General features: G+C 41.8%; 1 protein-coding gene across 1 annotated transcript; it reads left to right on the top strand.

Annotated features, from left to right (window-relative positions):
• Positions 1 to 222: 222 nt before the first annotated feature.
• On the top strand, positions 223 to 1,407 carry LOC9638190 (peroxidase P7). The gene is made up of 3 exons (XM_002975209.2): positions 223 to 437; positions 499 to 681; positions 751 to 1,407. The coding sequence occupies exons 1-3, from the start codon at positions 234 to 236 to the stop codon at positions 1,318 to 1,320; spliced, it is 957 nt and encodes a 318-aa protein (XP_002975255.2). The 5' UTR covers positions 223 to 233; the 3' UTR covers positions 1,321 to 1,407.
• Positions 1,408 to 11,475: the final 10,068 nt, after the last annotated feature.

Below are 11,475 nucleotides of genomic sequence, written 5' to 3'. Positions count from 1 at the left end.
GGTGAAATGTTTGAACTTGTGTGCCATTGCCGACTTTCACCACATGAAATGGATACGACTTATTCCATCACAAAACAAAAAGCTTGTCAAAATACACCGGCTCGAGTTGTGTTTAATATCATTCACCACCGTGGCACCCGTGCTCAATACGGCGAGGCTCTATCTATAAATGCAACCTTCCAAACGTTTCAAAGGCCAGGCATTTCGAGTGAAGCTAAAGCTCAAGCGGAAAGATGGCGATCATGTCCTTTGTGCTTGTGTTGTTGCTGGCTCTGCATGGAAGTGCTCTTGGCCAAACTTTGAGCTCCAGCTTCTACCGCTCCTCGTGCCCAAATCTCACCACCATCGTGAGAGCTGCAGTGCAGCAGGCCGTCCAGGCAGAGGCTCGAATTGCAGCCTCGTTTGTTCGCCTCCATTTCCACGACTGCTTTGTCAATGTAGAAATCTTTCATAAGTTTCATTCAAGCATATTGAAAGAACCATGCATTTGTCTTGCAGGGATGCGATGCTTCCATTCTTCTCGACGGCGCAAACCTGGAGCAAAACGCGTTTCCAAACGCTGGCTCCGCCCGTGGCTTCGACATCGTCGACTCCATCAAGAGCTCCGTCGAGAGCTCCTGCCCGGGTGTTGTCTCCTGCGCTGACTTACTGGCGCTCATTGCCCGGGACTCCGTAGTCGCGGTAAACTCTCAAAGTCAACGGTCAAAAGCTTACAATGTCAACGCTTTTCGTTTTGTGGTGTTTTTACAGCTGAACGGGCCTTCGTGGACGGTGGTGTTTGGAAGGAGGGATAGCTTAACAGCAAGCCAATCTGCCGCAAATGCCAACCTTCCTCCTCCAACTTTGAATGCCTCAGCGCTCATCGCGAGTTTTCGAAACCAGGGGCTTTCAACCACAGATATGGTGGCTCTCTCCGGGGCTCACACCATTGGGCAGGCCCGGTGCACCACCTTTAAGGCTCGGCTCTACGGGCCCTTCCAAAGAGGTGACCAGATGGATCAAAGTTTTAACACCTCGTTGCAAAGCTCGTGCCCGAGCAGCAATGGCGACACCAATCTCTCGCCACTCGACGTCCAGACGCCCACCAGCTTTGACAATCGCTACTTTAGGAACTTGCAGAATCGGAGAGGGTTGCTTTTCTCGGACCAAACGCTCTTTTCCGGGGACCAGGCCAGCACGAGGAATCTCGTCAACTCATACGCTTCGAGCCAGAGCACTTTCTTCCAGGACTTTGGCAATGCAATGGTAAGGATGGGCAATATAAATGTGTTGACTGGATCCAATGGAGAGATTCGAAGAAACTGTGGAAGAACAAACTAGCTTGAGAAGAAGTATACTTGATAAACACCTTGGAACCAAGAGATAATTTTTATATATTGAAAAAATCTAGTTCACTTTGCCACAGTATTTTCAATTTGGAGCCAAGAGCGGCTTGAGGTTCCCCATATTGATCATTCCAGTCGCAAAGTCCCGGAAAAATCGCACTTGATCCATGGCATAAGTGTGCACCAGCTGCGCAACTGTCCAATCACCACCACTCCACTGTCTGGTCAGAGTGGAACAATCCACTGAAATTTATCAAGTTCTTGTAGTACTTGTTGTCAAACACCACTGGAGTTTGCAAATCAAGAGGAGAAAGGTTGAGTCACCACCACTGCTGGGACACTGGCTCCTGAGCGATTGGTTGTAGTAAGGGTCATATAATCTGGCGAAGAGCTCAGCGATGGACCATAATCCAAGCTCTTCTGTTGTGCCCAGAGCTGAGCATACCGCCCAGCTCTTGCAAAGCTAACAGAAACGTATACCTCGTCGCAGTTCAGTGCTGTTGTGAGACGGTGAGCAATGAATATGGCGGCCGCGAGAGACGATAGAATTTCTGCCTCGGTGGTGGAATCTAGAGAACTCGTTGCTTCACCACACAACCTGATAAGAAAACGCGTCGTGAAACGTTCAAGGGAACACAACTGACTTACAAGATTCGCACGGATTTGAGAAATGCGCTTGCCAGCGCTATCTCTCCTCCACTCAGCTGCAACGGAAGTAAAGAGCTTTGAATACCTTTAGTCCCCTCTCGCCAAACCATGGTTTCGTATTGCTTTCGAAACTTGAGAATTGACTCATGAATGGCAGCTTGTTTCGTGTTGAAAACAATCTGAGGTAACCATAAGTGGTTAGCAGTTCATCTTTTTTTGCGGTACTACTCCAATAAAAACCGAGGCTAACATCTTTGATATTCTGATCGCCTATCTTCACCTATAATCGACACTGTTCACTTTATGATAAACAAACTTACCGTTCCAGATCAGTTGCAGTCTTAAAACCTATAAGAATTCTCAAAGCAACTAGGCCAAATTTAAAGTAGACTGGACCAGCAGACGAGCTGAATCCGAGCGCAAGTAAACAATTGTGGTAACCTAAAGACCTTGGTAAAGTGCTGCCACGGTAGAAAGTGCAGAGGAGCAAACTAATGCTGCGAAGCTCGACAATCCAGATCCTGTAATAGATGGAATTTGGCTAGATACTTGAACGAAGAATGGGAGAAATCTTTACCCATGGGAACAATTAGGATATTGAGGCCCTAGTCTGGTTTAAGATTTATTCGAAGTACTTGAAAACACCTTACATATAGAAAACGAGAAGACAAGCTAGAAAGGCTCTTAAAACAAAAAGTTATGTACCCCACATATGATTCAATCAATCTACTTTCTGGGACAAAGACAATGAAACCAGGAGCTTTTATACAAAAAAGAAGTCCAACAAACCTGAGATGGATCAACCGAAAAGGCAACACTGAGTAGCCTCTACTTGCATTCCAAGGACCGACAATCACCAATCCAGTCCAGCAAAATATCAAAAAACCTAGCTCTCTAAAGGAAATACTTAAGATTCTAGTGTTGGAGCTCTTGCTGGATCTAGTGCTATCATGCCCATTGAATGTACAAGATGAATATTCTCATCCCCGATGACTAGGTATCATGACCTCACATCATCCTCTCCTCTTAGAAGAATGGAAAGTAATTAAGGTTCTTTAGTTGACGAAGAATATCAAAAGGAGGCATTAGTAAATCTATAGGTGGTGCTAATTATTTTTGATTCTTTTGTACAAAATACTTTAATTGTTACAGATGTACAATTTTTGGAGGATCAGCTAATTGAATGTTATACCGAATTTTATCATCTTCTGGTCCAACTTATTGCAACACCTAATACAAATTAAGCAAATAGCCCTAATTGGGAAAACGAACTAATACTAGATTATCTAGTTTATACTTTGCAAGTGGATGATGATGAGAGTTGTATTGTTGTTGTTGTCCCACTTGTATACAACTCAAATGTTCAACAGACTCCGCTTGAACTAGTGGAAAAATACTTATTAAATACTGATTCTTAGACTTATCATCAGTAGCTCATGGCAATTGCAAAGGTAAATTCAACTCTATTAGTAATATCGGAGCATAACCATATAAAAATTTATATAGTGAAGCACTAATGGAACTCTATACCCTTTTGATATATGCATACCAAAAAAAGGGTAAATAATCCCAATTCAAATGCAAGAATTTCATGTACGTCACAATCATTCTTTTGAAGTTTTAAATAATTTTTTCTAGCAAACCATTCATTTGTGGATGATAAACACTTGTGAAAGTGTGGTGTATCCCCAACTGAGATGTTAAAACATGAAATGTCTTAACCATTAATGCAAGATCATTATTCAAGAGAATCTGCTTTGGATAAGAATATTAAAACACCACTTGATTGAGGAAAAAATATTCAATAGTAATTGCAAATGCATTAACAAGAGCATCAACTTCCATCCAATGAATTAAGTAATCAAAAGTAATAATGACATATTCATTATAAGTAGTTGACCATGTTAAAGGCTCCATCACATAAATGCCACCAACTTAAATGGATAGGAAATTGCAATTGACTTCAATTGTCCTTTTATAGCATGAGGGGAAGTATTATGAGTTTGGCATTAAAAATAGTTATACACATATCAGATAACATTATGTCACATCTCCGGCTAATAAAAAAACCTGTATAGCTTCTCAATCACACAATAATATCCCATATGCCCACCTAAAATAGGAGAATCATGATAGGCATAGAGAAAGTATGGAATAAAGATTAAAAGCACCACCAGGTATAAATGATCATTATGACCTCTTCTCACAAAATAAAGAAGGCTGTTTTCAAATGCCAAAATGGCAAGTTATCAATAAACAATGTAAAATTCTCAAACCCATTACAAAGTTTTTAGATCTATAGTTTAACTTTTTAAGCTTTACAAATCTCATTAAAAGAAGATAGATCTTGCTTTGCACCTTGTGGATATTGAATATAAAATATAACAACCTCTAATGGCATGAAATCTTCATCTAGAAAATCCATATAGAAACATAAGAAGAGAGTAAAAAAGGGAGAAGAACTCAAGAAAGGGCATTATTATCAACTATAGAACTCTTCAAGCAATGAACAACCTTGAAATTATATATCTAAAGCTTCAAAGCCCACTAAGCAATACAACCAACTAAGTTTTTTTATTTCAATAATGAAGTAATTGTAGCATGACTATTTTCTAGTAATGTTTCATAACTATGCAAATATGCATAAAACTTTTCAAAATCCTAAACTACTACTAAACACTCTTCTGTTGTGGAGTAATTCACCTCTACTAATTGTAATATATGGCTGATGTACATAATGGGATGACACTGACCAATCACATTCATACTCTCTTACATCAAGACATCCATGAGACCGATATCAAAAGCATTGACACATAAAATAAACGGGCAAGTGTAGTTAAGATATGTTAAAATTAGAGGAGTTATTAACATCTCTTTAAGATTTATGAATGCTTGTTCATAGTCCTTCAACTACATGAAAGATAATATTGACAACTTCAACAACACTCGCAAAAGTATAATATAATAAAAAAGATGATCAATAAAATGACTTAAATACTTCATTTTGCCCAGGAAGTGTTACACATCATTCACACACTTCGAATATGAAAGTTTAGAACAATCACAAGTTTGTTATGATCAATTTGCAAACCCTCACAAGAAATATGATACCCAAGATAAGTCATATTCTTGGATCCAAACACACACTTTAACCGCTTTAGTTAAACTAAATTTTTGCAATTAATCTAACACTTTATGAATATCATGGATGTGTTCTTCTAATGTCCCTTTTAAGTGGATCAAAACATCATCAATAAAGTCAGCTATCACCTCTAACATATTATAAAGAACTTTATCCATCATCTATTGAAAAGTTATTGAAGTATTATTCAAACCAAATGGCATCACTAAGAGTTTGTACAAATCACATAGTATATTAAAAATAGTTTTGGGAACATTGTTATCAGCTAGTGACATTTGCCAATACCCAAAAGCAAGGTTTAACTTGGTGAACTAATGTCGCAAATGTGACTTCAAGTATCGAAAGTTACCTGTTAGCCAATTTTTACAAACACTCTTTCCTTACTGCCATGATGGCAAGAGGTCAGTATTGTTAGACCCTTTATCAGTCTCTTTTGTTCAAATGTTAGTAAATTGGGCTTAGCACCTGTATTTAGCCAGATGGACATAACACAGGAACTTCTATATGTTTCTTGTTGAGCATACTCGATTTGGCTATTAGTTCTCTTTTGCTTTATCTTGCACTAGCTTGATAAGAACCCTCACATATTAAGACTAGTCCTTTAATATCACTAGATGATAGCTTACCATGTCTATTAAACACCCTTGCTATCATGCCTTTTGTGTTCATCTCATTTCGGTCCCAAATGCTATTTATGAAAAGTGTCTAGATTTGCTCATTTGGCATATTTACGAAATGTAGAGATTATCTTGAACACAATGGTGTTTATCCTATATCCAAATTTGCAATCTAGGGACATTCCATATTTAATAAGTTTCAAGCTTGTCCCAGAGACTAACTCCTAATACTAAGGGTGGCTAAAGGTGAAAGCCCAAAGTGTGTGTTTTTTAAGAGGGGAGGGGGGGGGGAGGGGGCAAATAGTTATAAGGGGTTTCAAATGTATAGTAATAATAGTGGGTAGATCAGGTATGGGTGACCAATTTGAGGCATAATTTATCTCTTGCTTGTGTGCTTGTTTTTGTCCTCTGTCCGGCTTGGGTTTAAGCCTAAGTTCCATACCATGCTAGTGTAAGCTCTTGAGTTTGGACTTCTCAGGAGGTCACCCAGCCTAATACTATTCAAACCCAAGGACAATTAACCCTAAATATCACAAGACCCTTAACCAATTAGAAAAAGGGGTGCACTCTTGTTCATAGGCCCTTTCTTTCTATATTTGAACCCCATGGATCATCTCTTGAGTCGTTCCCTTTGGTTGCTTACAGCTAATTGGTGGAGTACCCATATCCTCGTGTTAGGCCACTGGTATGCTGAAATAACGCCAAACTCTATTTGGCTCTGTTTGGCTCTGTTTTGCATCCTGGCATTGAGATGCTAGATGCTTTAGGACTATTCTAAATCATTCTGTGCTCCTGTCCCCTTGCTCCTTAGGTTGTACACTCGAGAGTTGTTTTGTGCTCTAGTGCCATCACTCCTTGACTCCATGCTAAAAGTTTGGCTCCATTCCTTCGTTCAGTGGCCCAAAGGCCCTGAAACTCAGGTTCCACACCATTGTCCTTTGGACATGTGGCATGTGGCACGTGGCATGTGACATGTGGCATATGGAGGGTTTAGATTCCACTTTATGGTTATCCTATGGTAATTCACTATAGGATAAAGGGTAAAAACTATCTGTGTTATATTTGGTATTAGAAGATGAGTTTTAATGAGTACTATCCAATAATATTGGGCAATTAATCTTGTTGTATATGCAAAAATGAAAATGATGATCAAAGTAGATACATGTTTGGGTGCAAAGGCTTCACAATTGTTCCTTAGGTATGGATTTGGTTACCTTTTTTGTACCATATTATGTAAGCTGTTAGGGCGTGGCCACCGAGAGAGTGAGAGAGAGAGAGAGAGGGAATATTTTGGTCCTTAGAATATTCCCCATCTTCTTTGTATAAAACCCTTGCCCCACAAAGGCAAGGGGGGGGGGGGGGGGCATTTTTGTGAAGAGCATTGAAGCATTTTTCGTGTTTGAGCAAGCGTTGGGGGAAGTGCCCCTCCTTCCCTTAACAAATGGTGAACCCGGCGTGACGCACAACCCTTTCTAGGCGTCATTTCTCTTTTTTTCTTTTGGCCACAGAGTTTATGAAGGAATTCCTTGTTTGTCTTGCGGTGGTTTTGTTTGATCCTGGGCGTGTTAGATAGGTCTGGAGCTCCTCTTTCTAGCAAGGTATGGCACTCATCAAGCTGTGCAATATTTGAAGAGATACAACATTTCTTAGCTCGGTTTGAGGAACAGTTTGGGGTTTTCACTTTTTTGCCTAGATCCTCTTGCCTAGACCCAATTTCTCAGAGTAGTGCATTTGGGCTTATAGATCTGGCCTAGATCTACGAGTAGGGGTGATTCTTGGCGCTAGATTTGGCCAAATTAGCGGCATGCAAAAGGATTTTCTTCTCCGGCTAGATTGGGTCATCTTTATAGCAGGAATTCATGCTCCTCCAGACTTTATTTTGGATGCCATTTGTTTCTAGAGGTGCTCCTGGTCCTAGGCTTTCCGAAAATACCAACGGCGCCTTAGTATTGATCTATATCAGTGACATGCACATGTTTTTCCACAATGTTGGCGTTCTAGGCTACCTCTTCGTGGATTTTGGGGAATACTGAAGCGGCTTCTTCCCAAATTTTTGCGATAGAAGGTAGACGGGGTTGAGCTCTTTCCAACAAGCCCACCAACAATCAAAATGGGGAAGGATCGAGACCAAAGGACTCATTTTTCTCTTTTGGGCTAAACTTTGTTAAGAGTTCCTTAAGAACGAAGCAATCTTCAAGGAACAGGTAACCGTAGGAACAAGAACAAGAGGAGCAGGAACAAGAGTTAGCGTAGGAACAGGGACGGTAAGAGCAGGCACAAGGATAGGAGTTGGTGTTGGAACAAGCATAGGGGTCATGTTAGGGCATGGCCACTGGGAGAGTGAGAGAGAGAGAGGGAATATTCCGGTCCTTGGAATATTCCGATCTTCCTTGTATAAAACCCTTGCCTCACAAGGCCAAGGGGGGGGGGGGGGGCAGTTTTGCAAAAAGCAATGAAGCTGTAAGCTCCTGAGTTTGGACTTCCCGGGAGGTCATCCAGCCCAGTACTATTCAAACCCAAGGACGCTTAACCCCAAATATCCCAAGACCCTTAACCGATTGGAAAAGGGGGTGCACTCTTATTCATGGGCCCTTTCCCTCTATATTTGAACCCCATAGATCGTCTTTCGAGTTGTTCCCTTTGGTTGCTTACAATCCACCACGCTTCCCTGCAAGTTCACGCCCTCGTGAACGGAAGCTGAGAGCCGTAGCTCTCTCGAGAGCCTCGCTCTCTTGACACCCTACCCCTCGGGTCGAGCCCAGCGGGAGCAAACTGGACCAGCCAGATGTCAATCAACACGTGGTGTGATTCCCTTAGCCAACCAACAGAGTCGGACCCGAGACCGCTCTGATACCAAATGTAAGCTCCTGAGTTTGGACTTCCCGGGAGGTCACCCAGCCCAGTACTATTCAAACCCAAGGACGCTTAACCCCAAATATCCCAAGACCCTTAACCGATTGGAAAAGGGGGTGCACTCTTATTCATGGGCCCTTTCCCTCTATATTTGAACCCCATGGATCGTCTCTCGAGTCGTTCCCTTTGGTTGCTTACAGAAGCATTTCTCGTGTTTGAGCAATCCTTCTCAGCAACTATCTGAGGTGTCACACAGCCAGCATCTTCCTACTAAAATTGCGGTAGTTGTCGACTCCAAGCGTATTTTGTCATGCCGTTTCTTGGAGATGGAAGAAGACATCCAGACACACAACTAGCAGAAAGAATCAAGCCAATTGAACATGCTGCATGCGAGTTATAACTCTTTGAGTTCAGAATTTCCTACCATGGAGCCCCCGGTATTCCAACCACCAGAACGATTTTGTCACTTTCTTGTTGGAGCCCGTATCCATTCCCATGTTTGTTTTACTGTGCTAACCTTTCTTTTACAGTGATCGGTTCATAATCCTCGTACTTTATCTTGGATTGTGACCATCCAAGAGTTCCAGCCAACTCTTCACATGTGGCAGAAGTGTGTGGTGCATCTTCTCCAACAGCTACAGGTCAAGCACGTGAAGAGCAGCAGCTATTATCTTGAGTGCAATGGCTAGGCAGAATCCAGCAACAAGATATTGAAAACTGTCATCTCAAAGCTTGTGGAGGATCACCCAAGGTGTTGGCACGAGCACTTGGTTACGGTGTTGTGGGCCTTTCGGACGTCCTTCAAGACATCCATCTCTGTGACCCCATTTTCCCTTGTTTATGGGACAGAAGCTATGCTTCTAGTGGAGATCCAAGTGCCATCACTCTCACTTTCACTTCGATACGCAACAGCGATGTAGCTTAGTGATGAGGACAAGCTTCATACACGTGACTTGGAGGTTCTTGCCTTGGGAAAACAGCAACGATCCACAAATGAACATCTCCTTTGAGGCAAGCAGCAGATCAGGTCAATCACCAATCATCAACGGTCTACCGAACCATTTAAGGATGGTGATCTCGTTCTACTCAAGGAGTTTATGCCGCCTTCGAAGTTCTCCCCTCACTGGACCAGCCCCTACTTTGTCTAACAACACATTGGAGGTGGAGCATATGTGCTAGTTGATGCTAATAGACGTGAGCTCCCACATGCTCACAACCACTCTCATCTCAAATGCTTCATCTAGTGAGGTGTTCCTCTTCTCTTCTTTTTCCTTTTCTTTTTCTTCCTTTCTTTCACTTTACTTTGATAGCTACTTTTCTTACTTTCAGAGGGTGTTTCTCCATTGGACCATGGCCCATGCCTTGGATTTTGTGCTTAGGCTGCATTGCCATTTGTATAGAGGTTCCTCATTTGGCTTGGTCTATGTTCCAAGTTCTTTGGCCCTTCCCTTACCATTACTACACCCCACACATTCCCTTCATTAATTCCATATCATCTACACTCACAGTTCCATCACCACTCACTTCTAGCAGCATTGCCCGCACTTATCTCTAGATGCCCGTCTTGCATCTTCCTTTCTTTCACCATCATTCACATCTCTGCTCGAGGTTTGTCAGTTTATCCATTAGCACTTGGAGTAGATTGTTGGATAGAGAAAATGTGTAGTTGAGGGATTGGCATTGCTAACACTTGTATTAATGGAAATGACATTGTTATTTTAAATGATGAGGAATAAGGAATGAGACTCAAAGCTTGATTTTTCATGTCATTTTTCTTGTTAGTGTCTTAGCTTCATATTGGATCTTGAAGGTGGTTGAAGAAGAGTGTTAATGCAATATAAATATCTGAAGATATGATCTTTGTGATCAAGCTTTGGATGTTCATTTTGCATTTTGCGGATGTTGGTGTTGGATGTTGAAATATAGGCAAGATATTCTATGCTTAGACATATTGTTGGGTCATGAGAACCAATATTGAGGTGAACTTATGTGAAGTTGTTGGTAGGAGGAAGTTGGTTGAGTTTTGAAAGTTTATATTCCTAGACTGAGAGTCATTCTTTCTTTAGGATGGAAAATTTTTCACAAATTTTTAAAGATTTTCCAATGGCTGATCTATTGATTATTATGCTCGAAAACCATTCAGGGGGTAGAGGTACCCATACTAGGCCGTTAGGCCACGGTGTTTCCCCTTGGCGTCCTAAAGCAAGTGTTGCACCCAAGGCTTGAGATTTCGAAGGTCCTATGATCAAATCTTGTTGTACCAAAGGATGTTAGGAATCTGGAGGCTTGGTATGCTTGGCTGTTTGTGCCTGCAAGGAGTGTAGCCGAACCTTAAGTCCAGTCTAACCCGAGGAGGGGGATTGGAAGAGATTTGGGAATTCGTGGATGGATGACTAATGCTCTGTTGCTTGTGTAGTGAGTAGCTAAAACCAAGTAGGACCAAGTAGGAGCTAGTACAATAGGTGGGAACCTTGGCGAGGGAACTTAGCAAAGACCAAGGCGGTGTTGGTTGGATAGACGAGGTAAACTGGCAAATTGGAAATGAAAAATTTGCGACTTACAATTTGGTATCGGAGCCTTTTCCTCAATTTTAATGAAGGATAGAAGCAGATTGCTAAGAGATGGCAAAGGCAGGGCATAAAAGAACCAAGGCAGAGACGAAACCTCCTCCAGAGTTGGAGCCTCCAGTCGAACAAGAGGCTATGGATGAGGAATCCTTGTATGAGGAGGACTTTAGTCCAAACAGGAGTCCGATGGTGAAGTTCGGTTGTCCAAGGCTTGATTGGACATTCTAAAAGGACAATTGGCATAGACTAATGCCCTGGTGGAGACTCTCATACACAAGCTAAAGCGTGACGAGAAGCGGAAATAAAGGCGAAAGACTGCA

Source organism: Selaginella moellendorffii, unplaced genomic scaffold (genome assembly GCF_000143415.4).
Source record: "Selaginella moellendorffii unplaced genomic scaffold, v1.0 SELMOscaffold_26, whole genome shotgun sequence".
Classification (NCBI taxonomy): domain Eukaryota; kingdom Viridiplantae; phylum Streptophyta; class Lycopodiopsida; order Selaginellales; family Selaginellaceae; genus Selaginella; species Selaginella moellendorffii.
Note: the sequence above shows the minus strand (reverse complement) of the source record. Positions and strands in the feature narration are given on the sequence as shown.